This window comes from Adiantum capillus-veneris, chromosome 4 (assembly GCF_014529385.1).
Source record: "Adiantum capillus-veneris isolate H3 chromosome 4, ASM1452938v2, whole genome shotgun sequence".
Taxonomy (NCBI): Eukaryota; Viridiplantae; Streptophyta; class Polypodiopsida; order Polypodiales; family Pteridaceae; genus Adiantum; species Adiantum capillus-veneris.
In genome coordinates this window covers 7,916,868-7,942,608 of record NC_140934.1, presented here as the reverse complement: position 1 = coordinate 7,942,608, position 25,741 = coordinate 7,916,868, and the positions used below count along the sequence as shown (strand labels likewise).

At 40.3% G+C, this 25,741-nt stretch overlaps 1 protein-coding gene across 1 annotated transcript; it reads right to left on the bottom strand.

The window, feature by feature from the left end:
- Positions 1-1,102: 1,102 nt before the first annotated feature.
- Positions 1,103-10,367, bottom strand: LOC147458665 (MADS-box transcription factor 23-like). Its single transcript, XM_086510051.1, has 8 exons — positions 10,207-10,367; positions 9,928-10,116; positions 4,782-4,863; positions 4,619-4,686; positions 4,439-4,538; positions 4,284-4,325; positions 1,892-2,058; positions 1,103-1,220 (listed from the first exon to the last, which is right to left on the bottom strand). Exons 2-8 carry the CDS (start codon positions 10,107-10,109, stop codon positions 1,103-1,105), a joined length of 759 nt encoding a protein of 252 aa, XP_086366177.1. The 5' UTR covers positions 10,110-10,116; positions 10,207-10,367.
- Positions 10,368-25,741: the final 15,374 nt, after the last annotated feature.

Here is a 25,741-nt window from a genome sequence, read left to right as displayed (position 1 = left end):
TGTCGTGGGTGTAGAGAAACTTGTTTGTTTGTGTGTGTGTGTGTGTGTTACCCCTTTCAATGCATTGTACCACCTTATGTCCTCTTATGTAATAGCTATCCATTGTCCCTAACAAATTGTTGTGGCATAGATCCAAGCACCATAAAGACCAAAAAGCTAGTATTTGTGGGTGTAGTTGAGCTTGAGAATCGAGAAAGGGAGGCTAGGATGAGAGATGAAGAATCAGAGAAGTCGGATAGTGTGGAGAAGTTCCAAAAGAGGTCACAAGACGTGAGAAGAGATAAGTTGAGAGGGTGTAAAAAACGAGAGCCAGGATAGTCTAAACTCTGAAGAGAAGATGGCCTTCCCAACGGATGTGGTTGTCAAAGCATGCAGACACATGGATGCTGAGCCCCTTGGCTATAGCAAAGGCCCAAGCTGACGCTACAAGCTATGTGATGTGATGCCTCTTTTTGCTCCTTTGAACAATGGAAATCCAAGCCCATACTCTTTGGATGAGTTTTCAAAAGTTAGGGTGGCCTATTTTGTACTACAGCTCTCTTTTACAATCCTTCCATCACTCCTTTGTCCCTAGCCCTAGATGTTTCATCCATCTTTCGTAACCTTGTATTATTGGTACCCTATGGTTTGTGATGTCTTATGCGTTATTATACGAACTTTATCCCCTATGGCTTGTTATGTCCCATGCATTTTCTCAGTACCAATTTTGCTCTTGAATGTGATGCTCTCAAGCTCTGTATTTTGCTCATGCAATACAAAAAAGCCTTTTTTGCAAAACAACCCCCCCCCCCCCCCCGGGGACTTGTATTGTAGTATTCGTCTCGTTCAAAAGCAAGCTCCACAGACGTCGAGCTATTGACACAATTTTTTCCTCAATATGAGAATTAGAAGAAAAAAAGAGTGCTCTTCAGGACTTTTTGACTAGATGTTTGTCAAAATCTCGTCTGAACAGTGTGGGATGCCGTGTAAAAACAACAAATTGCAGCAGATCTATTTTCTTAAACATGCATATATTTTTGAGATAAAATTCAAAATCTATTCTTGCCATAGGTTATCCTTTGAAAGCAAAACTGGCGTATGCGAAGAGGCAGCATCACTTATACTAGTCGCTGCTCCATTCCTCACACCGGGGTGGTGACTTATTAAGGTCTTCAGTCATTCTTGAGCGCTTGGCCACAGGCAGACATTGAGCTGTCTGATTGCTCTGAGCAACTGAGTCCCTGCACAAATAACATTGCCATCCTTTCACACAATGAACCAATTAGAAAGCTGTCTGCATGCTTACTCGTACACAAGAAGTTTTGGACAAATTCTCACAATATTTCCCATATTGTGTCTTACCTCAACATCATGAGCTTCTGTGAGGGAGGCGCCACATACCTAGCTAGGTACGATTGGGGGCTGGGCACCGCCGGCCGGGTGGGTGGGGGGGGGGGGGCGGAGGGGGGGGGGGGGGGGGCGGTCCCCGGCCCCCAATTGTACCTAGCTAGGTATGCGGTGCCTCTCGAGCAGAAGCTCATGATGTTATGCATTGTATGAAAAACACTGAGAAAGACTCCGTTTTCCTACATGAGAAAATTTCTAAATCTTCTTGTGGTAGAGCATATGCAAAACAAATGTCGTTTTGGGTGTGTCCATGTCTAGAAAAGACATGTCAAACACGTGCATATGTGCATAGGACATGCGCATAGGCAAAACAAATGTCATTTTGGGTGTGTCCATGTCTAGAAAAGACCGCTAATAGTAATCGATCACAACCATAACAGAAAAACACTAAGAATGTGCATCACTTAAGCATGTCTTGCAAAGCAAAACTTGCAACAAACTGATAGTTCTAATTGAAACAAGCTCTGATCTACAACAAGGATCACTGCATATGGAGGCAACATACCACTCTGCAAACAGAGATGCATCCATTAGAGGGGGTCCATCGTATGCATGTTTATCATGCCCCCCAGCACCAGAATTTTGAGAGCCATATACCTCCGAAGACGCAAATTCCACAATCTTTTCCATCACATTTGAATTTCCAATAACTACCCTCTGTGTCGTTGCTATCTATTGCACATGCATATTCAAAAATAAGCACCTCTTCTCCAATTCATGATCACGAGTAAAAAGAGCACAAACTAAAAAGATATACAACAGACAAAGTAAGTTGGAAACAACTTTGTTCATACGTAAACATCTCAACAAAACACCCATCTGCAACAAGCGAATTTAAAAATGAAAAATAAAAATAAAAAGTCATTTTACGGGCTGTGTTCCAGTCCAACTGCAGGGGAGAAGACATACATCACCCTTGTAAGGCTCACCTAGGACTGCAGCCATCTAACAGAAAAATAGCCCACATTTAGATTTCTCCTCAAGTAGCTAGTAATTTCTAGAGCAGTACCTCATGGATAAATAACAGGACAATCCCTCACTTCTCCTGCAAAGCACGAGGAAGACTCTGCTTATGACATATAAAATGTCTCCTGACTTAGTACTCAGGACTTTTCACGTTTCAACGTAACTCACACAATGTAGCTTCCGTGCAATTTCAGCACAGCATTAGGACTTGGCTTTGGCATTTGTGTGATGTTTCATAAAACATGACTATGGAAGAGGATAGTGTGATGTTCCATACTCATAAGCCCTGTCATTTGAGCAAGGTGACATGAAACGTTTCGTTGTTTCGGGGTTCCGAGGTTTTGAAGCGTTTCATTTCAAGCCATTAAATAAGTGAAACAAGTTTCGTGATGTACTTTAAGATAAATATATAAATAGATAAATAAATAAATAACTAAGTATTTATTTATTTATATGTGTATGTGTGTTTGTGCATATACATATTATGTATACATGCATACATATGCGTGTCATGTATAAGTTCTCTCTCTCTCTCTCTCTCTCTCTCTCTCTCTCTCGCACGCGCGCGCGCACATTATTATAGAAGATACATTTACGTACATTATATGTATGTATGCGTTTGTGTATATTCATACACTTGTTTGTGTCTCTACATGACTCTAGACTGATCCCTATAGAGTGAGGTTTTTCATTCTCAAGGCGGATGCTCGTTTCATAAGTTTTGCTGAAATGTTTTTGAGCAGGAAGGAGGGTAACTGGCAGAGGTAGGAGCCCCCTTCTTCCTTAGGAATGACAGCCGATGTGGAGGTACCAGGCACTGTAAGGAGAATGGAGCGAGCTGTTTAAGGTACTGCATTTTCCGATAGATGTGGTATGACATCCTCTGTGAAGCTGATGATTTGCTACTTTCTCTCTCTGTGTGGAACTTACCTAACGTAAATGATTCTTCCCTAGATGAGGCAAAAGGGTGATCCACTTGTCATCCGTGGCAGGAAGAATGGAAATCAGATTTCCTTCTAATAGGAATGGCTAGTGGACTACTAGTCTAACCTTATCAAGCCATTGGAGGCTAACTTATTGTTGATAAGTTCATTTTTACTGCTTGGCAAGTTTTCATGCTTTCCAGCCTGTCCATGCTATAAGCTTAGTGCACTGAAGGTGGTGTGCGGTGAGCCACTGGATTATATCCAATGGTTGGTGTGACTATCGAGTCTCTTTTATAGCAACCTTTGGACACCCTGTAGCAATGTTTAATCTCTGCAACACACAGCCTTAACACTAATTAGGTATATAGATACGTTAAATACAATATGGAGAGTACGAAAAGAAATGTTGTACGGTACAGAACAACAACTTGAACCCATAAAATACGTGAAGTACTAAACAAGATTTATGTTTAACTTGTATGTGTGTGCACCTTTTTGACTATGTATGTGTATAATGCACATTTCCTGGCATACTTTCATAGCATGCAAACTTTGAATTTAGAAGTCACAAGTTTCTTGAAACACTTGAAGTCAAGCAATTGAAGTAAAAACAACACGTTCGTTAGAATTGGATGACCAGTGCTATTAAAATAGAATTTATCCATAAACTCACGGAATTTATGCAACCTTGAATCAACACAAAGACCCCCACTCTTTCAAGCATATTCCATAAACTAAAGTGGCAAAACCTGCACGCTGCAACATCGAGCACATAGCACCAAAATAAGATTTGGAGATGTCTTGACACTTGTTGATTTGAAGTATTCCTGCTTTGGAAAAGTACTACCATGCTGACAAACCCTGGTATGTGCAGCTCAAAAGCTTCACTCCTAAACTTAAATGCAGGCAACTTGTTGCTATCCGCGGTCACCTAAGAGTCCCAAAATACCTCTTAAAATGGCTGTATATAAAGCACAAGACTTGAACAACACAGATGTCAAATACCTTCTCTTTAATCTCCTGAAGTTGCTCAAGAAATAGCTCCTCCTGCCATAGAAAAAGAAAGAAAAACTAGTGCGGATCACGTCATTAACTATATATGTATGACATGAGGCAAATAAATAAAAAGTAGTGGTCGTCGACCAAGACAGCCTGCTTACCTTCTTAGCACGAATGCCTCCTAAGCTGTCATGCATTTGCTGCTCCAAACGGATAAGGTCTCGACACGACAGCCGTTCCAGATCATCACCAATCAAGATACTGAAAGGGAAAAGCTTTGTCAAAACATGGCATAGATAAGCTTTGCCAATAGCTAGGATTACTTCCAATCTTAGATCTACCACTGCAAACTTTTGAGCTTCTCCGTGAATTGGGTCACCCTGTCTGCATTGCCATTGCCATTGCCGTGCTATATGTGTATGTACATTGATAATTATCACCAAAGTGATAATTAAGAGAGCAGGCAAAAAGAAAAATTAAGAGGGTTGAATGTCAAGTACTAACGGTAGAGCAGCCGGCGTTGTTGTTTTGAGGAGATTCGGAGTGGGCACAACCCTTCATGTAGCGCTCCATAACGCTTTCCATGCTGCCACACGCACACAAACAAAACATTAGAAAATTTCGGAGGTCATTTGGAGGGCCTTGTAAGAAATTGTATTTCTCTCTCTAGAAACTTTTTTTAAAATGCACTTGCACCTTGTGAGTACGTCCAAAAGGACAACCAGACACTTTAAAAAGTAGATTTATATTCCCAATCGTCCTTGAAAATGGTCACTTTTTTATTTAATGCGAGCGTCTTTTTCAGGAGGCAGGTGCGGCGCATTCAAGGCAGCTTACGTCATCACTGAAAGTTGAAAAGTCACAAACTGTCAAATAGTGATAGATTTTGAGGCTTTTGACACCACCAATGCGTCCGGAATGCCAAAATACCCTAAAAACGAATGTCTACTTGTCTCATTCCGACATCCGGAGAGGCAAAAAATATCAAAAAACCCCAAAAAATGGGCTTTTTACTTAAGGCGCGCAAGGAGGCATTCTAAAATGCTAGAATGCCCATCTGCGCGCCGTTAGTACAAAGCTCCTTTTAGTGATTTTTGAACAATTATCTTTCAAGAAAGCCTACCCATGTTTCTCTATTGCACTTTTGCACCATGCTCTCTCTCTCTCTCTCTCTCTCTCTCTCTCCTTTCTATAGCTTAGCATATTTAAAGAGAGAGAGAGAGAGTGAGAGACTCCCATTACTAACGACGCGCGTGGAGCATGTTTTGACCTCAAAAACCACCTCCTCGCATCGTTAGTGTAAGGTAACAGAAAGACTCTCTCTCTCTCTCTCTTTCCCCCGCCTTACTTCCTCTCTCTATAACACTCACACATACACACATAAACACACACACTAGTGGATACACAGTACTAAAGGCGCGCATAGAGACATGCACACCGGTTGTGCCTCTCTACGTCCGCCTTTAGAGAGAGAGAGAGAGAGAGAGAGAGAGAGAGAGAGAGAGAGAGAAAGAGAGAGAGGGGGGGGGGGGGGCTCTGTGTGTGTGTGTGTATGTTATATTTGTGTGTCTGTGTGTTTGTGAGTGTGTGTGTCTATCTGTGTGTGCATGTTATATTTGTGTCTCTGTGTGTGTGTGTGTGTGTGTGTGTGTGTGTGAGATCAAAATGCACTTTGTAGAATTGTAACAATGGGTGTGCGTGCTCACTCTTATAGACTCGAAATTATGATCTCTAAGGCTAAGATGATGAAGAAGAAACCTATGTGATAGATGGAGGCCTTTTTAGAGATTTTTTGACATTTTCCTCTCAAAAAGCTCCCTAAAAGAGGAAAAAATGGGCTTTTTACTAACGGCGCGCGATGAGGCATCAAAATTTTGGAATGCCCCCTCGCGCGCCGTTAGTAAAATGTTCTTTTAAGGGTTTTTGACATTCTATGCCTCTTTGGATGTCGGAGCCAGGCAATTGGACATTCATTTTTAGGATATTTGGGCGTTCCGGACGCATTGACAGTATCAAAAGTTTCAAAATCTTCCACCACTTGATAGTTTTGTAACTTTTTGAATTTTAGTGATGACGTAAGCCGTATCAAATGCACCGCATCTACCTTCTGAAAAAGGTGCTCGCATTAAATGAAAAAGAGTGATCGTCTTCAAGGGCCACTAGATTATTAAATGAGGAGAGGGACACCTTTTATATTTTTGTTAATATCAATCTATTTTTCTACATAAGATAGGCTCTTCTCTCATTGGAGGAGCTTATTTTCCTCTCTCTTCCAAAAGGCCCTCCAAAAGACCTCTGAAATCTTCTAATGCCTCTCCAACAAAATTGCATTGCATTACCTTGCAGCTGCCGACCAACTGAATCAAATGTATAGGCTACAACTTCAAACGTTTTAACCTCTCTCTCTCTCTCTCTCTCTCTCTCTATTGTTTTGGAAAGACTCTCAAAACTTAACTTGTCTCCTAAGGAAGAACTCATGGAATTTTCTAGATCATCTAACCATAAATCATATGCAATTACTTCTTGAGACATTCAAGAGGAACTGTCAATCTTACTTAGTAATAAAAGGACCTATGACCAATGATCCCAAGGTGATCACTTTTCGAAATGTTTATCATATCACATAGACTAAACTAGAAGATTATTTTATAATCCAAACATAGTATGGTGGACACCAAGTTATTTGTCTTAACCAAACAAACAAGTTTCTTCATAGTTGTCAAAGAATACATTGTACATTTTATGCATGCACAGTGAGGGGTTTAACATACACCCATAGTGTAAATATAGCATATATCTAGGCGTATAGAAGAGGGGTTTAACATACACCCATAGTGTAAATATAGCATATATCTAGGCGTATAGAAGAGATGCTAAACATTTTACACAAACCCAAAATCAAGACCCATAACAAAGCACCAAGAGGTATTGAGCTAAGAGTACTTTGCATGTAGGACGTGTATGTATATATTTAAAAATATTGTTGCAATTTGGTTGAATTTGTGAGATGAATGTTTGCAACCTTGCATCTTCGGTTATAATAATGCACCATTCTTTATATGCATCTCGATAAAAGTCTAATGTGAAACCTAGAACGACAATGAGATGGCTAGTACTATATCTAGATGAATCCAATGTGAACTGTTGGACAAAGATGTATGGTTCAATGTGTGAGATAGTAAATCGCAATTTGTGTATGCGCTATGGTGTATATGCCATGTAAGTGTAGTGTCTAATATGTATGGTGTAGAGCATGCCTACACGGATCAATGTCTACTATCCTTTGTGTATATGCCATGTAAGTGTAGTGTCTGATATGAATGGTGTAGAGCATGCTTGCATGGATCAATGTCTACTATCCTTTGTGTTCTGTGTCTTTCAACAAGTGTAATCAAGGATGATTGTTCTTTCTTGTTGCCCCGAGAAAGGAGGGCCGGTGTGGGATGTGAATGTGTACGCATTGTCATTTGATGATGCGGAAACATATAAGGATGAATGGAAAGAGTCGACAATTGAATCCCTGGTGTACATGGAATCAATGTCTATATCCTTTGTGACTATGGTTGTGAATGTTTGTGTTGGTAGAGAGTTAGTTTGTATGGCGTAATGTTAATGTATTCGTTTACCTTTGTCTTTCTGAAGGATTATTGTAGATTGTTCTTTCTTGTTGCCCAGAAAAGGAGGCCTGGTGTGAATGTGTAGCATGTGTCATTTGATGATGCGGAAACATATAAGATGAATGGAAAGAGTCGACAATGATCCCTGGTTTCTATATAAGACAAGGTAGGGTGCTAGTCGTCATTAGAAAGAAAGAAAATGTTTATTATCGTCTTCCAAAATGACGAACTTGACCTATGAGAAAAATCAATGCACATGTGAGTATGTCCCCTATTATCCCCAAAAAGGAAAAGTTGAAATCATAAGCTGGTGCTAGGACTCCGTGCGGGGCAGTTGGTCTATGACCATGATGGATGACTCTATTGAAAGAGGATCATAAACAAGACTATATGCATAGGGTATACATGCATCACATCCAACCAAGCTAGCACCATCTTGGGGGTGTAGTATGACGTCCATCAAAGAGGGCGGTAAAACATCTACCTAAAAAATATACCTTGATATAATCTAAGTTGACATATATGTGCTTTGTGGTCTCTCGATGATACTATCCTTTGATCTTTGTTCATCTCTCGCAGGTAGAGATGGGGCATCCAAAAACTAGGTGCTCTCCAGATTTCATCAACCTTGAATGTCTCGACTCTATGGAGAGTGACCATTTTCTATTTCAGGGCTAGGTAGAGTGTATCTCTAAAACAATACATTGATATGTGTCTAATGCCCCCCACCTAGTGCTCGATGGGCCTAAAGAGAGAGTTCTCTGAGTCACTCAATGTCCAATGTGTTCATTGATCTGTTGACTCTAAAATCTGATGGAGTGAGAACTACTCTCAAAACAATCTGGGGTCTCTCTCCCTAAAGGCGTGCAGGCCATATAGCCACATACATAATGCTCCTCACTCTCCACCTTCCCCCACCCCTCACCATCCACCTTTGTGGATATCCTCTTGACTCTAGAGATCCCAACAACTATGTTCATCTTTGTACCAAGGTGATGTAACGTAACATGAGCATAAATCTTTAAGATGAAAATTTGAAAACCGTACGGTTTTAGCGAAACAATGATATTGTAAAAGCCACAATTGCGGGATAGACCTACTATGTAATTATCCTTGACTCTGAATATTAAATCCCTTTTTGTAGAGAGTTAAGACTAGTACCATAGTTTTTCCATATGTATCTCATGCGGCAATGGCACGAGACCATGAAAGTATGGTTTAGGTATGCTATGGAGATGTTAATCCAAACATGCATGATCTTAATTTCCAACTAATACAAATATAATCATGAGAAGTGTCATACCATGAGAGTTTTCCAAACCCAGGTATGTGACTACTTTATAAACAATGACCAGGAATCGAATGTTTTGATGTAATCCCAAACATACTTGTATACGAGTATAAAAAGTTTCTTTTGTCAAAACATTTGGTTATGCGAACAATAATGACTAGTAATATATAGAAGTTTATCAAGAGAACATCATTTTCAATATTCAAGTACCTAATCAATGAATATGGTTTGTTCTATCCATATGTCAAAAGCTTTGAAAAAAAAAAAAAAAAAGCCGTTTGATTCCTTTTATGTCTCAATAAAAGTGGGCTAGTCCTAAGATGTCTAGAGACCTTGACTTAATTCCCATCTCATGCTAGTGATGTGAAGCTATCTAACTTGATGTTGGACCAAGGCCCTAATATTCATAAACTTGATGTTGGACCCGCCAAGCCTTGTTCTAGGGCTTTCCAAAATTGGAAGGCCCTTCCAACTTCAAAAAAGGTGGCACCAACATGAAAAACGCCAAATAGATGGCGTTTAGCACTGAGCACTCAGCATACCCATCCTGCAATTTGAGGGCGTTTCAAGTTTCCGAAACATTTCAGCTTTGGAGGGACTTGGAAAGCAAAGCACAATAGTTTAATGGAGGTGGTGAGAAGAGGCGAAGGGCCTTCTTCAATTATGCTCATACAGACTCCAGCTTCTTCACATTAAGCATAGGAGAGGGACTTGGAAAGCAAAGGATAGCGAGAAGGCCGACCTGGGGTGGGCGAACTGGAAGAGCTTGCCCTTGTTGGAGAAGACGATGACGCCCACCTCCGCATCGCACAGCACCACCAGATCGTGTGCCTTCTTCAGCAACCCGCCCTTTCGCTTCGAGAACGTCACCTGCCGCGTCGTTGCATTCTCGATCCGCTTGATCTTGATCTTCCGCCTTGCCATCGGGTACCTGCACAGCACCAGCACCACTGATGCACCCGTTAGTCATGATGAGCAGCACAAAGCCACCTCCCTCTAGCTTCCAGAACGCAAAGCTCACAATGCTCAGAAGATGAAAGGGTAAACCCTGCTGCAAAGCTCAAAATGCTCAGAAGATGAAGGGAAATGTGCATCTCCCTCTGTAGCTCGAGCTCTTGCCACCAAAAGAATTTTTGGCTTATTCGATGGTTAAAGTGATGACTCCCAGTCATTAAAAGGAGACCCGCCCAGTTACCAGGTTGTAAGGGTACCCCCACACGAGAGAGGGTTATCTGTTTTGCTTTGCCCCCATTCGGGCCCTCCAAACTGCACATGCGAAAAATTGCCCCCATTCAAGTGTTCGGGAAAATTTATTTTTCAAAACATACAAAATTTCTTTCCTTGATTTTGTCAAGAGGAAATTTAAGAAAATTAGGTTATTTTTTGGATTTTTACACTATTTTTCTCTATTTTGGGGCGGAAGTTCTCCTTTTCCCCTTGCTCTCAACCAACATTTCTGAAATTCAAAACGACAGTAATATCCTGAGACACATTTTTCCCAAACACTGCCCCATTCCCTTTTTGGCTTTCCAAAAGAAGCCTTAGAGATGTGTTGGGGTAGGCATACTTTCAATGTTTTCAGTGATGATTGAGATTTACCTTAAATGTAATTCTGGTATTAAATGAATATTTCTATTTCACCTTTCATTTCACTTAATTACGTGGCTTGACTTTTCTTGCACTATATTCTTTTAGAATGATAAAGTGAAGCTTCACTTTAAATAATCCTAGTAAGTTATATACATACACACACACACACTTTGATTTTCCCTTTTGTGAACACTATCAATATGGTAAGCAAACACAAGCACATCGTACACAATCTTTTGACAAAGAAAGAAAGCCCTTAGAGCTTGTGCATAGTGATTTATGTGGGCCTATGCCTTCTAAATACCATGGTGGTGCGTCTTATTATGTTACGTTCATTGACGATGCAACACGACACGTTTGGGTTTTAACCATGAAGTCTAAAGATGAGACTTTTTCTTGCTTCAAAAAGTTCTTATCTAGTGTGGAAACTTAGTCTGAACATAAGTTAAAAGCTTTACACTCAGACAATGGTGGAGAATATGTCTCCAAAGAGTTTGCAGACTTCTGATCAAGTAGGGGAATTAAGCGCGAGTTTACAGCTCCTTATACCCCTGCACAAAATGGTGTTGCCGAACGAATGAATAGGACTATCCAAGAGAGGATTATGTCTATGCTATCACTGGCTAATTTACCGCAAGTGTTTTGGGCTGAAGCATTATACACTGTTGTGTATTTGATCAATAGATCACCACATTCTTCATTACATTTTCATGGTGATTTGAAGCTAAGGAAGAGGAAGAGATGCATATATATAAGCATGTGTACACACACATACATCATATGTATTGCCCAACACAATGTTTGACTCATACACGCTACAAATGGTGCGAACAACCTCCAAACGGAGATTCATATGGACGACTGAGTTGGCTAGGCTAGTAATTACTAAGGACAGTGATAAGGGGGGGAAAACATGTACTGCGGCAGTAAACTAGTGATGTCCCGGTAAGTCCAATGTTTGAATAAGTTTGGTGACGTGCAATGTGAGGTCATTTCCATGAGCAAATTGACATTGTCGAATAGTCTTTCCATTAATTTCTTTGTGTGGATAGACTAACTACTCATATGAGGTCACTTGTGTTGTCTTATAGATTGTTAATTTTTTTCTTATGTTAATCAACAAAGCAATCCTCTTCATCTTGCAAACTGTTAGTTCAGTGCAAAATCGTGTAGCCACCACTATTGTTCAATGTATTGAAGGAGGAGTTGAAGATCATCGAGTGCGTAGATTAAAAAAATGGGGGGAAGGAGAAAGGGGTGGGGATATAATATATATATATATAATATATATATATATATATATATAAGAGAGAGAGAGAGAGAGAGAGAGAGAGAGAGAAATGAAATCAAATGTTATATTAACCGTCTTCAAAAAGCCTATGAGGCCAAACTAATACAATCCTTATTGATCTAATCCAATTTTTGGGTACCAAACTAAAATGAAATAATGTGAAATACTAAAAAGACTAAGATTAAAAGCCTCAAGTTGCCAGATGAAAAGCAACATCATCATCATCAATGCCCGAGGATGCCTAGCATCATGCATTGTCTGAGATAGTATTGCATCGGGCACCGAAGAGCTTTGTTGATGTCCGTCCTCAGGAATGTTCGCCTCTGTAGGTATTATAGCCTATCAAATAAAGGGTCCCAAGGACCAATGGCTTTGTCACAATGAGCACTACTCTTCAAATTTTTAGTTATTTTGGTTTTATATCTTTATGTTTGGTAAAGAAATTAAATATTTTTTGAAGTGGTTACCGAATTAAGAATCACGCTCGGCCCCACAAAGGGACCAGTGACTTTGTAACCTTAGGTCAATTCACAAGGAGATGATTGTACCCGCAAGGAATATGCTCTTACCCGGCTTGCTAACCGACTCTATGGATTTTTGCAGGGTATCGTCAAAGTCACGTTAACAATGAACGTGATCACAAATTTTTTCTTTTGTAATTACTAGAGTTATTAACATAATCACATGATTGTGAACACGTCAATGAAATCTCTATCTGTGGTCCTTTTTTCCCTGCATTTAAGTTGGCAAGCTAGGGTGATGGCTAGCGGCCAACAGTCAAAGTCATCTTACTATTAAGTTTGCGTAAAAAATGTGCTTTTTTTCATCTTTTTTTCTATGGAGTTATTTTCCATATACTAACGAAGTGAGCTCATCTGATTGAATACAAATTGGTCAAGTTCAAGGATTGTTAGTTGAATTTTGGAGGTCTCTTGTACCATTTCACCCATTGTAAAGCTTTCCTCTTGTCTTATTTTTATTCTCTATGAGTGTATTCTTCCAAAGTAAGTTAAATGCTGAGGTAGCTTATATTGGGACGCTCCTCTGAGTTACTCCAATAGAGTGCAAACTCTGCTTCTTCTTTTTTTGCTTAATAAGCCGCACTTGGAGTTTTATAACTTGAAAATTGTTTATTAATTAGAATAAGGAAATGTTTATTAAAGGCAAAGTGTAGGAATTATATACACTTCTTTGTCAAACATGGTTAGAGAATTGCATCGGGTTGCTCCTTCTAGTACTAAAATCTCTCTACTTATAGATACTCGGTCTAATTAAGTATTATTATTATTATTCTCTTAGCACACATGACATTTTTTTCTTTAATAAGCAGATCCTAACCAAATTGGTGTTCAAAAAATCTAGTTAAGCGGTTGATCAAGGTGATCTTGTTTAAGTAAATTACATAACGATCAAACTAAGAAGAAGAAGAAGAAGAAAAAACAAACAAACAAATAAACAATCAATTTAACGAACAAAATCGTTATCAACAAAAATCCAAAAATATATAAATTTATCTCTAGGGTATGATTTTCATGATTCTCCTTGTGGATGTGATGACCGTACCACCAAGAGCATTTTTCTGGCTCTGATACCACTGCTACAAACAGAAGTGCGGCGTTCTTGCAAAATACATCAAATAGCATGATAGAAACGATAGAACACTGCAAATATGAATACCTCACGAATCCTCTGAGCATATGATCGAATCTTACATGAACAGAGAGAGACAGAGAGCGAGAGGGCACGTGCAGGCGCACCTCCTAGAGCGAAGTGCTATAACCGCACGGCGAGAGGAGAAGTGAGGAATAAAGCAGACACTAGGTGCAATCTTCCCCCGTGCAAGAGTGACCATTTCCCTCTTGTACGTATTTACTTTATAGATTTCTTGAATGGTCAAAGTGAGTACAAACTTGCCGGCCGGTCATAAATGGCCAAAGTCCATAAAAGAGCACTTTTACATAAAATATATATATCCGTTCGCATAGGCCTAGATTGGTCAAGCCTTTTCCACCTGTCAACTGCAATAAATAGTAAAATATCAATTCCATTACAGACATACTATCCAAACTAAACAAAAACAAGCAAGGCAAAATGTCAGTCAGAAGCTATGTGAAAAAGATCAAGGAATTGACCAGACAATTACAAGATCCTCCATAAGAAAAAACTATGCGAGCTTGGTTTCTTAATGGTTTCAGAATCAAGAAGTTAAGGGAGCAGGAGGTTCCAACACCCACAAAGAAATTTAGTGATCTTGTTCAAAAAGCACTGAAATTAGAGCAGCTAGCCAAAAACAGAGAAGGGCCACTAGGAAAGACAATCCGGTGAGAATGAGTCATCAATTGAAGGGTCAAAGTCCAGGACTACTTTCAGCTCATCTAAGAGCGACTTAAATGAAAAAGGTAAAGACAAGAAGAAGGGATCGTGGATTACAGAGTTGGAAGAAATGTCAAAGAAAATTAATGAAATAGCTAAGACAAGACCTTTGATAAAAAAGATGGAGATTTGGAGTTCAGAATGAAAATTGAGAGACCACAGATTTGATGAATGCTCATTCAAAATGCAGCTTGAGAGGCCAGATCTGATGAATGCTCAAAGTGTACATATTGCAAGGCCTATAGGCATGTATGGAATAATTGTGGCATTAGAATTCATCATTTTAATAAGGGAAAAGATTTATCAATGATTTCACTTACAACTGAAGCAGTGAAAGCAGATGGGGCAAGTGGCTCCAGGGAGAAGAAGACCATCACAAGTACTAGTGGTGGCAGGGATAGATACTATTGGGGTACTAGCCGAGGCAGAGACATAGGTGACTTCGGAAAAATAAGCTTAAATTGTTATACGTGTGAGAAATATGGTTACTTTACAGCTCAATCCCAAAAGCTTCCAAACCAGAGGGATGTGAACTGAAGGCATGTAAACAAGTGCCAGTAAGGGTGGTGACTAGAAGTAAAGAGGTTGTAATTGAAGAAATTCCATATGAACCTACTAAAACTAAGAAGTGGGAGTAGTAGAGAGAAAGTAGTGGATGAATGGCAAGAGCAACGAGAGATGGAAACTAAGATTACATAGAATCTAACAAAGAAGATGCTAGAATAGCTAGAGTGTTCAAATGCTTGTACAATTCAAAAAATATAGCCTCAATCTTCAGAGGCTTAGGAAGAGCACTTACGACAACTAGGGGAGAAGGCACTATCTAGATTGAATGAATCCATGGTAGTTGTAGTTTAGAGTCTAGTTGAAGAATTACTGTAAGAGAAGACTTGGCCGAAGCTAGAGGAACTGAGTTGATGAAGGATCAGTCGAAGAGTCCATCACAGTGAGAGTTAGCTACCAGACCATGGAAATCAGCCCAATGAAAGAAAGTCAAACAGAGTAGAAATCTTCCAGTTCAAATTGTAGCTCTGGTAATGAACAGGATGAAATGTATGTGAAGGTCTGTGAGAGAATCCAAAATTTGACAGAAGAGTTGGATGATATCAGATGCACATTACCAAAAGCTACAAATTTCATCAAACAAAAGAGGAAGACAGAAGCTGAAGTGAGAGCAATAGACCTGGCAACCATAAGGTATGATGAGGTTCCATCCATTTGGGTTGACTAAAAGCTAAGGAAGAACTGGAAACCGTTATTAGGAGTAATACTGGATGGGGGAGTTGGTGTCAACATCCTAGGTGAACATCTGAGGCAAAAATTGGGGATCACCAATTTGAAACCAACACCATTCAAAATCAAAATGGCTGATCACAGGGTGGTACATGCCATAGGATTGATTGAGAACATGCAAATCAGGGTAGGGGAGGAAAAATTCAAATCCAGCTTCTATGTACAGGGAGTGTATGGAATGATTCTCGGTAGACCATGGCTCAAAATTGCTAGTGAAATAAATTATTATGCTAATCAAACACTAAAAACTCACGACTCCAATAAATCCGCATAAATATAGATAACACAAGAATCTGAAAGAAAGCCTTAATACCAAAAGAGTTGTGCAAGAAATATGGAACAAAGAAAATTGAAAGGATGTTAGCCTTAAGGAACATTTTTCCTTTGACAAAAGTAAACTTGAATGTCGTTTTGATGAATAAAGAGAAGACTGTGAGATAGAATAAACAGTACCTAGATCAGTTCATAGAGTCGAACACTCGAGAGAGAACTATTCAGTTGGATGGACGGACACCAAAATAGCCAAACCAATCTGAGCATGACAAGTTCGATCGATTTCAAAACAGCAACTAAATCGGGTCAAATGAATGCAAAAAAAAAAGGTCAATCTACTTAAAGAATGGAGATGGATCCTGGATAAGTAGAACTAGTCAAACCATTCAACAAATATACGAAAGCAACTAGTACAAAAAAGAGGCAAAATCAATGGCCAAGACAAAGGGAGGAGGCCCAAATTGGTTGCTTCTAGATGATCAAGAAGTGGAGGAATGGAATCTCGGCACAACTGAGAATCCTAAGATGGTCAAGATTAACAAGCATCTAAAGATAGAGATTAAGAAAAAAGCTAGAGCTCTATTTGAGAAGTAAAAGACATGCCATTTCCAAGCTTTCCAATCAAGTAGTGTCGAGCAGGGAGGAAGGGTAAGGTTTGAGATCTTTTCTAGTAGTTTTCCAATGAGGACTTTCTCTTGAAGAGAGAGATTTTTGCATATCTTCAGATGCTCCAAGGATTTCCAATCCCTTTTTTTATCATTCCAAAGAGATTCGAAGGTGTCAAATCCCTTGTTGTTAAGATTCCTGGCTATTTCAATCCAATGGTTATATATGAAGGCCCAATCCTTCCACTATGGGACCCCATGCAGACTAGTGTATAGCCATACCTTTGCAGTACCTAATCTATTCCTTCCACTATGGGACCCCATGGAGACCAATGCATAGCCGTACCTTTGCATTACCTAATCTATTCCTTCCACTTGAGTGCATCTGCCACTTTACAACATTTTTCAATAAACTTCCTAGTAAATCCATTTAATTGAGCCTTTACACCAGAGGGGGAGATAATTATGTTTTGTATGTTGAGGTTGGACCATAAACCACCTTTAGATTTCATGCATGCTTCCATAACCATTACCTTTGCCATGACAACCCATCTCTCATCTGAAATGACGAGGATGCAACAAAATTTAGCACATAAATCCAGGCCATGAGTGACAAGGTCAAGGATGCCACTCCCACCTTGTGATTTTGGTTTAGTGATAGCCACCCATTTACCCCATTGCCACGGTCTATTAGCAATCAATTTATTTCTCCACAAGAACTCCTTGACTGGTATCGAGAAGGAATTACAGTTTTTCAAGATAATTTTAGGAAGGGTGACCTGAAGGTTATCTATGGTATGAATAAGGTATTTACTATCGTAGCTCTATAGTGGAAGGGATTTAGGATGAAGTGCCAACCCTTTTTAATCCTAGTCAAAGGCAGTCTTGTGAGTAATGCCGAGCACCCCTAGGTCTCAAAAGATGTTATCTCTGTTTACAACGTCTCGAGCCAACCTGCAGAATCAACATTATCATCTACCATCAAAGAGATAAGTCTTGATTTCTCTATGTTGCATTGAGACACTAATGCTATGGAAAACACTTGGACAATCTCCAAGGCTTGCCTAGAATTGTTCCCATCCACTTGGAGAAAGAGTAGTGAGTCATCTGCAAACATCTTGATAAATATTTGTTTTCCATTCTGGATTTTCATCCCTTGAATATCTCCTCTTGCCATCGCTTCTTCCAACATTGCAAAAGGGGTGGGTGCAAGCGGAAACCAAAGAAAAGCTAAGGGATATCCTTGACAAATGGATCTCTTGACATCAAAGCAACCAACTATATTGAATAGAAATCGTGAGGAGCGCCTCCCTTCCAAGAGTACTTATCGCTTGACAGATTTGTGAACCAAACCCCAAAGTCTACATTGTTTCTTGCACAAATGACCAGGTTATCCTATCTTATGCCTTGTCAAGGTCTAGTTGTAGTAGTACACATTCCTGTTTCTTGAACTTAGCATATTTTATACCTATCAAGGTGGCCAGGATGTTGTCATAAATAGATCTACCTTTAATAAATCCATGTTGGTGGGGAGAGATAACATCAACTAACACAGGGGTCATTATTTTAACAATGAGTTTAGCCAGCACCTTGTGCACTACTGTCATCATTGTGATTGGTCTCTATTGTTTGAGTTACGAGCAAGATAATTTCTTGAGGAATATCTTAACTATTCCTTTCTTCACCCTTGATTCAAGTGTACCTTTAATAAAGTCTTTGTTAACCATATGCAAGAAAGACGGACCTAGAAGTTCCAAAAACTGTTGATAAAACTCGGCCATGGTCCATCCCATCCTACCGACTTTTCTTTGCCTAGATTTTTGAGTGTCATCCCCAATATTCATCCAGGATAAAGGGCCTTTCCAAGTAGCTCACCCGGGGTCAGAGTCCACTTATGTTCGAGTGACGGTGAAAATATTCATGTTGGATTCTTTGATTATGGGAGAGGGGAATATTCCATTCCAATGGTTTGGCTAAGATGATCTAACATCACTTTGCCCATCTAATCAGGGTTTCTGATGTAGACTCCTTGGTTATTGATCAAGGAAGAGATGGTAGACTCCCCGCAGGAATATTTCTTTGCATGCACATGCTTTTGGTGCATGTTTGAGCGTCATGACAGACTTGTACATCTTTGTGAATACTGCCATTGTACGCTTTTGTTGAGCTATCTTTTGGCCTAGTACGGCAGTCCCAACCATTTTTGAGACTTGGTTCGGATGTTAGCCATTTCTGAGACTTGGCTTTTTTTTTTCGTGCATAACCTACGTTGGTGTAGGTCAATAGCGTGAGGTTTTCATTGAGCTAGGGTATTCTCAAATATTGAGATACCTTTGATGATACAGGTAGCTAGAGCATCCCTTATGAGGCCTCGCCATAGGACATGTATAGAGTGGTATAGGTGCTTTTGACATTAAGTTGGCGGTCTATGGTCAGTTTGACAGTTTATGCACCTCAGTTGGTCTTTATACAATGTCCTTTTGAGAGGCATTTCCCTCTTTTATGCTTTGTGAGTGACATACTTGGTCATTTTGTCTCATATTTTGGTTGACATAGTCCCAAAAACAAAGGAGAAAGAGAAGAGCCGCTTGGAAGCGTGAGAAAGAGAAGAGCGAAGGTAAAAGCAAAGATCATGATGATAAAGAGGAGAAACCAAAGAGTTCGGTTAAGATTGAAGAATTGAACATAGTTCAGGATGACAGTGATGCACAAGCCATTAATATGTTGACTGAAAATAATGATGTCTTTTATGATGCACATGAAACTCTATCTTTGCAAAGTTCTATGCCAGCTAAACTCCTTGTTAGTGGTGAAGTATCCCATACATGGATTCTTGATTCGGGTGCTTTGTTGCATGTCACGCCTCATAGGCATTGGTTTACTACATACGAGGAAGCCATTGGCTCTGTTACACTTGGTGACATTGTTGGCGTAGGTAATATTGCCATGGTTATGGCAAATGGGGTGAAGTTTATCATCCATAATGTGCGTCATGTTCCAGCCTTGACACAGAATTTGATTTCAGTTGGACATCTTAATGACTTGGGTTACAAAGTCACTTTTCATCAACAATCTTGGCATGTTACAAAGGGTCATCTTATTATAGCCCATGGTTCTAAAGTTGGTTCACTTTATCCTCTTTATGTATTTGATAAAAATAGTGTTCTTTCTATAACCGAGTTGCCAACTATTGCTTTGTGGCATAGTCAGTTAAGACATACATCAAAGAAGGGAATGGAGACACTTTCTTGTTTGAGCTACTTATCGTCTTTGTCATTTTTTGATTTTCCATTTTGTGAGCACTGTCAATATGGAAAGCAAACACGAACACGTCAAAGAAGGGAATGGAGACACTTTCTCGTTTGGGCTACTTACCGTCTTTGTCATTTTTTGATTTTCGCTTTTGTGAGCACTGTCAATATGGAAATCTTTTCATGAACAGTCTTGGCATGTTACAAAGGGTCATCTTATTATAGCCCATGGTTCTAAAGTTGGTTCACTTTATCCTCTTTATGTATTTGATAAAAATAGTGTTCTTTCTGTAACCCAGTTTCCAACCGTTGCTTTGTGGCATAGCCGGTTAGGACAAAGGGAATGGAGACACTTTCTCATTTGAGCTACTTACCGTCTTTGTCATTTTTTGATTTTCCCTTTTGTCATACACATTCTTTTGACAAAGAAAGAAAACCCTTAGAGCTTGTGCACAATGATTTATGTGGGCCTATGCCTTCTAAATCCCTTGGTGGTGCGTCCTATTATGTTACATTCATTGACGATGCAACACGGCATGTTTGGGTTATTCCATGAAGTCTAAAGATGAGACCTTTTCTTGCTTCAAGAAGTCCTTATCTAGTATTGAAACTCAGTTTGAACATAAGTCAAAAGATTTGCGCTCAGACAATGGTGGAGAATATGTCTCCAAAGAGTTTACAAACTTCTACTCAAGTAGGGGCATTAAGCGTGAGTTTACAACTCCTTATACCCTTGCACAAAATGGTGTTGCCGAATGAATGAATAGGACCATCCAAGAGTGGATTATGTCTATTCTATCACAAGATAATTTACCACAAGAGTTTTGGGCTGAAGCATTATACACAGTCATGCACTTGATCAATAGGTCACTACATGCTTCATTACAGTTTTTTGTACCTTTGGAGTTATGGTCAAGACATAAATTATCTTATGAAAAACTCTGCACATTTGGTTGTGAAGCTTATGCACATGTACCCAAGTGTCAGGACAATGGTAGGACCAGTGCGGGCCAAGGGCCAGGACAGACATGCAGTCAAGAGGGTCCCTATATTTAGAAGGCCAGGTGCCTATATAGGGCATGGCTGGGTGGTGATGAGCATGTTCAGTTCCCCTGCCCTTTCACTGGTATCAGAGCAAGGTGGAGAGGAAGAAGAAGGGTGGAGCCATGGTGGAAGAGAAGGCATGGACCTCTCTCTCTCTCCCTGTAGGAAATGTCTCATTCTCTCTCTCTCTCTCTCTCTCTCTCTCTCTCTCTCTCTCTCTCTCTCTCTCTCTCTCTCTCTCTCTCTCTCTCTCTCTCTCTCTCTCTCTCTCTCTCTCTCTCTCTCTCTCTCGATCTTTCTCAAAAAAAAAATCATGGAGTTCTCTCTCTCTTGCTCCTTGAGCAAGGAGATGGGGGGAGCCTGGCTGTGGCAGCATGCAAATCCATGGCAGAAGGGAGAAGCAAAGCACGACATAGAGTTTGTTTTTCCTCGCTCTCGATCTACATGCTCTACACTCGACAAGTCCTTGTTGGATTTGGGATGCGTAGGAAACTCCGCCAAGGCATACACAGAGCCGATGCTCACCCGGCATCAAACAGCGTGCAATTAGGCCCGTTGGGAGCGCGCGGGCCTGTATCTCCATTTTCGAATCTGCAGATCAGAGCCATGGTTACTTCGGCGGCATGTGTGCCCATTTCTTTGCTTGCGCAGGTCAGCAGTCCTCCATAGCCTTGTGCAGGCTTTTTTATTTCATACCAATATTAATTGGGCGTCCAAGGGTGCCCAAGGGGCCCATCCCATGGAGAAAACTTCCCAAAAAAACGGCAGAAGGAGCAACTGAATTTCGTGACCACGGAGGCCAATGGCATACACAACCCGAACTCGGCAAGGGTGTAGTCTAGGGCGAGTTGCAACCTCGATAGGTGCTGAAAGGCTTCTCCGTAAGCTCGGCTGCGATTTTGGTTGCGGTTTAAGGTCCATGGACACAGTGACTGACAGGTCGAATCGCATGATTAACCAGGTAAGCAATAGTTTTTGTTTTGGGTTTGCTGACGTTTTCAAACATGCTATGTAGCTATTGCATGCAGACACAAGCACGGCTTGTGACAGTTTGGTATATATTCTACTTTTGTTGTCTGCTTTGTTTGCAATGACCAACTATTGGGTTGCGGGATCAACATCAAGCACGGCTTGAGTATACAATACTTTGAAACCCCACGTTCTTCGGAGAGTGAGGGTTGATACAAAAGAAACTAAGGCAGGGCCTGTGCCATATCCTAATACAATATTCAGCAAGGCCGACCGGTAAGTATAATTTTAAGTAACTATCTACCATAAAAAACATGTCAGGACCAAGGCTCCTTATAGCGACACCCCAATAAACCGATTTCTGTCTTACGTCGGTTGTTAATTTTTTATCTTTCGTTGTTGTGCTATCTCAAGGCGGAGAAAATCCAGATCCATTGGCTTCATACATTGGATGCATACTCGTTTCCAAGCCATTGCATCTTGCCACGGAGCATACATTATACGTACATGAAGCATCGTGGAAAAAACATTGACATCCACAGCTAGGAGATGAATGCAATGTTGACCACCATATGAATTTTCACAATGCCAACTTGTCAAGCAAAGGTTGCTTTGAACAAGCAGTATTGGACAATCGCTGCTTTAGATAATATCTTTTCATTGTCGGGCAATGTAATGATTCTCAATCAGTAGCAAAATTTGGCAAGGCCATTTTACTATGTATGTCACCAAGAGCATCTGTTAGCTATGACCACTCATGTTACATTCTTGTCTCGTCCATTTGATGAACTTATGTGAAGCACGGCTTCTAAATTTATGCATCTTGCTTTGCGACTCCCCACGTTTGGCCTATGCTATGAGCATACAAACTTGGGCGGACTTGACAACATGTGCCAGATGGTTATTTCATCACGTACCAGACAATATAGGATATACGAGGGCGTCTGTACAGATATGGCTATGAGCCGTTTTGGAGCGAGTTTTTCTTTTGACATCTCCAGCCACCTGGTTATAGCAGGATGACCAAGTTAGACCATATTCAGTTTTGTTTATTTTTCCATGTTTATACATTTCAGTTGGAAAATATTGTTGGTTGTGTAAAGCAAAGTGCTTCGACAATTTTACATAAAGCAAGGCTTCTCCCTGGTGCCAAGGTGCTTGGAATCACGAGCAAGGGCACACAAGCTTGAAAAAATTGGCGAAATAGGGGATCTCAGCTCTTAGACTCCCTACCAGTCTAAATTGTACAAGGTACTTATGGATGTGGTTCTCATGGTGGAAGCCTTCACTCTGTGCAAGGGCTTACCATTCTTTATGCAAGGCATGCTAGTGACTTGAATTCAATTCTGCCGCTTCATGCATTACGCTTCCACTAACACACTCGCAACTCTGTCAAGGCCAGAGTACGGATGGATTGTTGGTTCTTATCAACACTATACAATACTAAAAAGAACCTAAAATTTCGACTAGATTCAACGGCAATGTTCCCCTTTCAAGTCATCCTCATATAGTCATGACCCTACACAGTAGATGGTCAAGATTTAACTTGTGTTTTTTGTTGCCTCTCTCGATGAGAGCGTTATACAGACAGATTGTGGAATGGTTATAGGATAAGCTGCAATTCAGGCATAAGATGTATAAGAGCACGCATTCTAGGCACACATTCTACAAATTTAAGGAAAGTTCCTCAGCCCAGCATGCTCTTGTTCTCTTTTTCTCTCTCTCTAAAAGGGAATAATGAAAATCTTCTAAGAAGCTTTTGCTACATGTTTCACTAGTGAGTCCTCCTGAGCCAAGATGCTCTAACTCTCAGCTAGAAATTGGGCAAGATGCCATCCACATTAGTCTTCATCGGTTCGACGATTGAACACTAATTGCCATGAGGGCTATAAGCCACACACGCTGGCTAAGAGCCATTGTTAAATCTAGGGTAAGACCCAATTATTGGTATTCCTTGGATGATTGTTCTCAAGATCGAGCAGCTCTACCCAGTGGAGTACACATTGCCGTTAATTGACAAGGAAGAGTCATGTCATCACGGATGTTTAGAGAATCATTTTGCACTACATGTTTCTAGTGTGACGCTCAAGTTGAGTTTTTGATACTCTTGCACTTACATGAGCTGATCTATACCATGGAGCCTAGAGGCAACAAACAGTTGAGATAGCATGGCTGTTGATACAAGCTAGGCATCTTACTTGTGTGGATTTCCTGCTCTCTCTCTATAGCACTATAGAGTGTCTATGGACATACTGTTTTGGGGTAAGACCTCGCGGGTGATTGCTACATCACCCCATAGGCATTAAGGATCACAGTTTGATCTGCATTGAGGATCACCGTTGATCTCTCCCAATTATACTTTCAGGGAAAGAATTCCGCAATCTACCAAGCGGTAGCAGATGAACACACTTTTCAAGTTGATTCCAATCAACATGTACACGGTTGACTATGTTGGTTACCGTTACCTGCTAGTTAAGCAGTTTCTACAAAGAGTCTTATCAAGGGGTTTGACTACGTAGATTCTAATCCAAGAGCTTGGATTGCAAAGGCAACACCCAGGCTTCCCAGTGCAATGTTGTTTGTTTTTTCACGTAGGGGACGTGCTCCTGTCCATTTGAATACGCGTAAGTGAACATTACGTTCAAATCTCCAGGTATGCATCTATTGATTTGGTGTTATTCCATTTTTAGTATGCTTTGCTTGGTTTTCAAGACGTATGAGTACACTTGAATGTCACAGAGTCATGCCAAGAGCATGTCGGCACAAAGTATTTTGGGCCAAGTATCCAATCTATTTTTCTGCCTTATGCTGTTACAAACCTACTTGTAGGGTTCAACTTGGCACATGTTGTCACATGGGATACAACATGGTCTAGGAACTCAAGGAGTTCAGTTTAGCCAGTGTGGAGCAAGATAATGAGGGTTCCTCTCACTCTAGTCACGGAGTGTTTTGCAGTTCCTCCACACACAAGTGCATCTTGTGCTTGATGGATGTCGCTTTTTCGGCCATCCTTATTCGAGACATATTCCACATGTGGAGAATATGAGTCTCTGGACTGACATTGGTGCCATTGTTTCAATTATGTGTCACGACAAAGTCCGTAGGTGCTGATCACATCTGTTTTCTAGACCATTTTTAGCACGACGTACCAGGAGCAATTTCGTGGCCAAAAATTGTCGGATACTTAGAATGACTTGTTAAGGTACAAGTACTGCTAAACAACATTACAGATGGTTGTTTATACATATAGCAAGGCTATAAGTTGTTAATGAAAAAGTTTCATTGTTTGCACCTAGAAGTGATCAATGTTTCACCTTCTATTGTGATTCAGACATCTAAGAAAGGTTTGCAAAAGATTGCAACTAAAAGTATTTAGTTTCTTTTCAGAACTATTTACATTCCTTTTAATGCGTCCTCGGCGCATCCCATCTGTCAATAAGTATTGGCACGGATCATTATGGATATACAGGTTCGAGTTAGTTTTTGCTAAATGCATGCACACTAGGTGTTATGGGCCCTAGTGTTTAGCAAAGGCTGATTTGGAACGACATGCATATTCCTCAGGTTGTTGCTTATGAAGCATTTTTCACTCTATGTACACTATCTCTATGAGATTACTTTTTAGTCTACTAATCACCAACACAGGTCATGGCTCGGTCTGGGTGTTTGTGGATTTTTCAAGTTAACCACGATGGTCATTCGGAACATTGTTGATTCCTCAACAATGTTCTCCGCTACTGTGATTCCCCGTTTACCAATCGTCTGGGAAGACTGTCTGTAAACCGTGGGGCAAACACACCTCAATACTATCAGTATCCAAGGGGATTGACAGATTACAAAGTGTAATCTTGGGCCACCGGATATGCA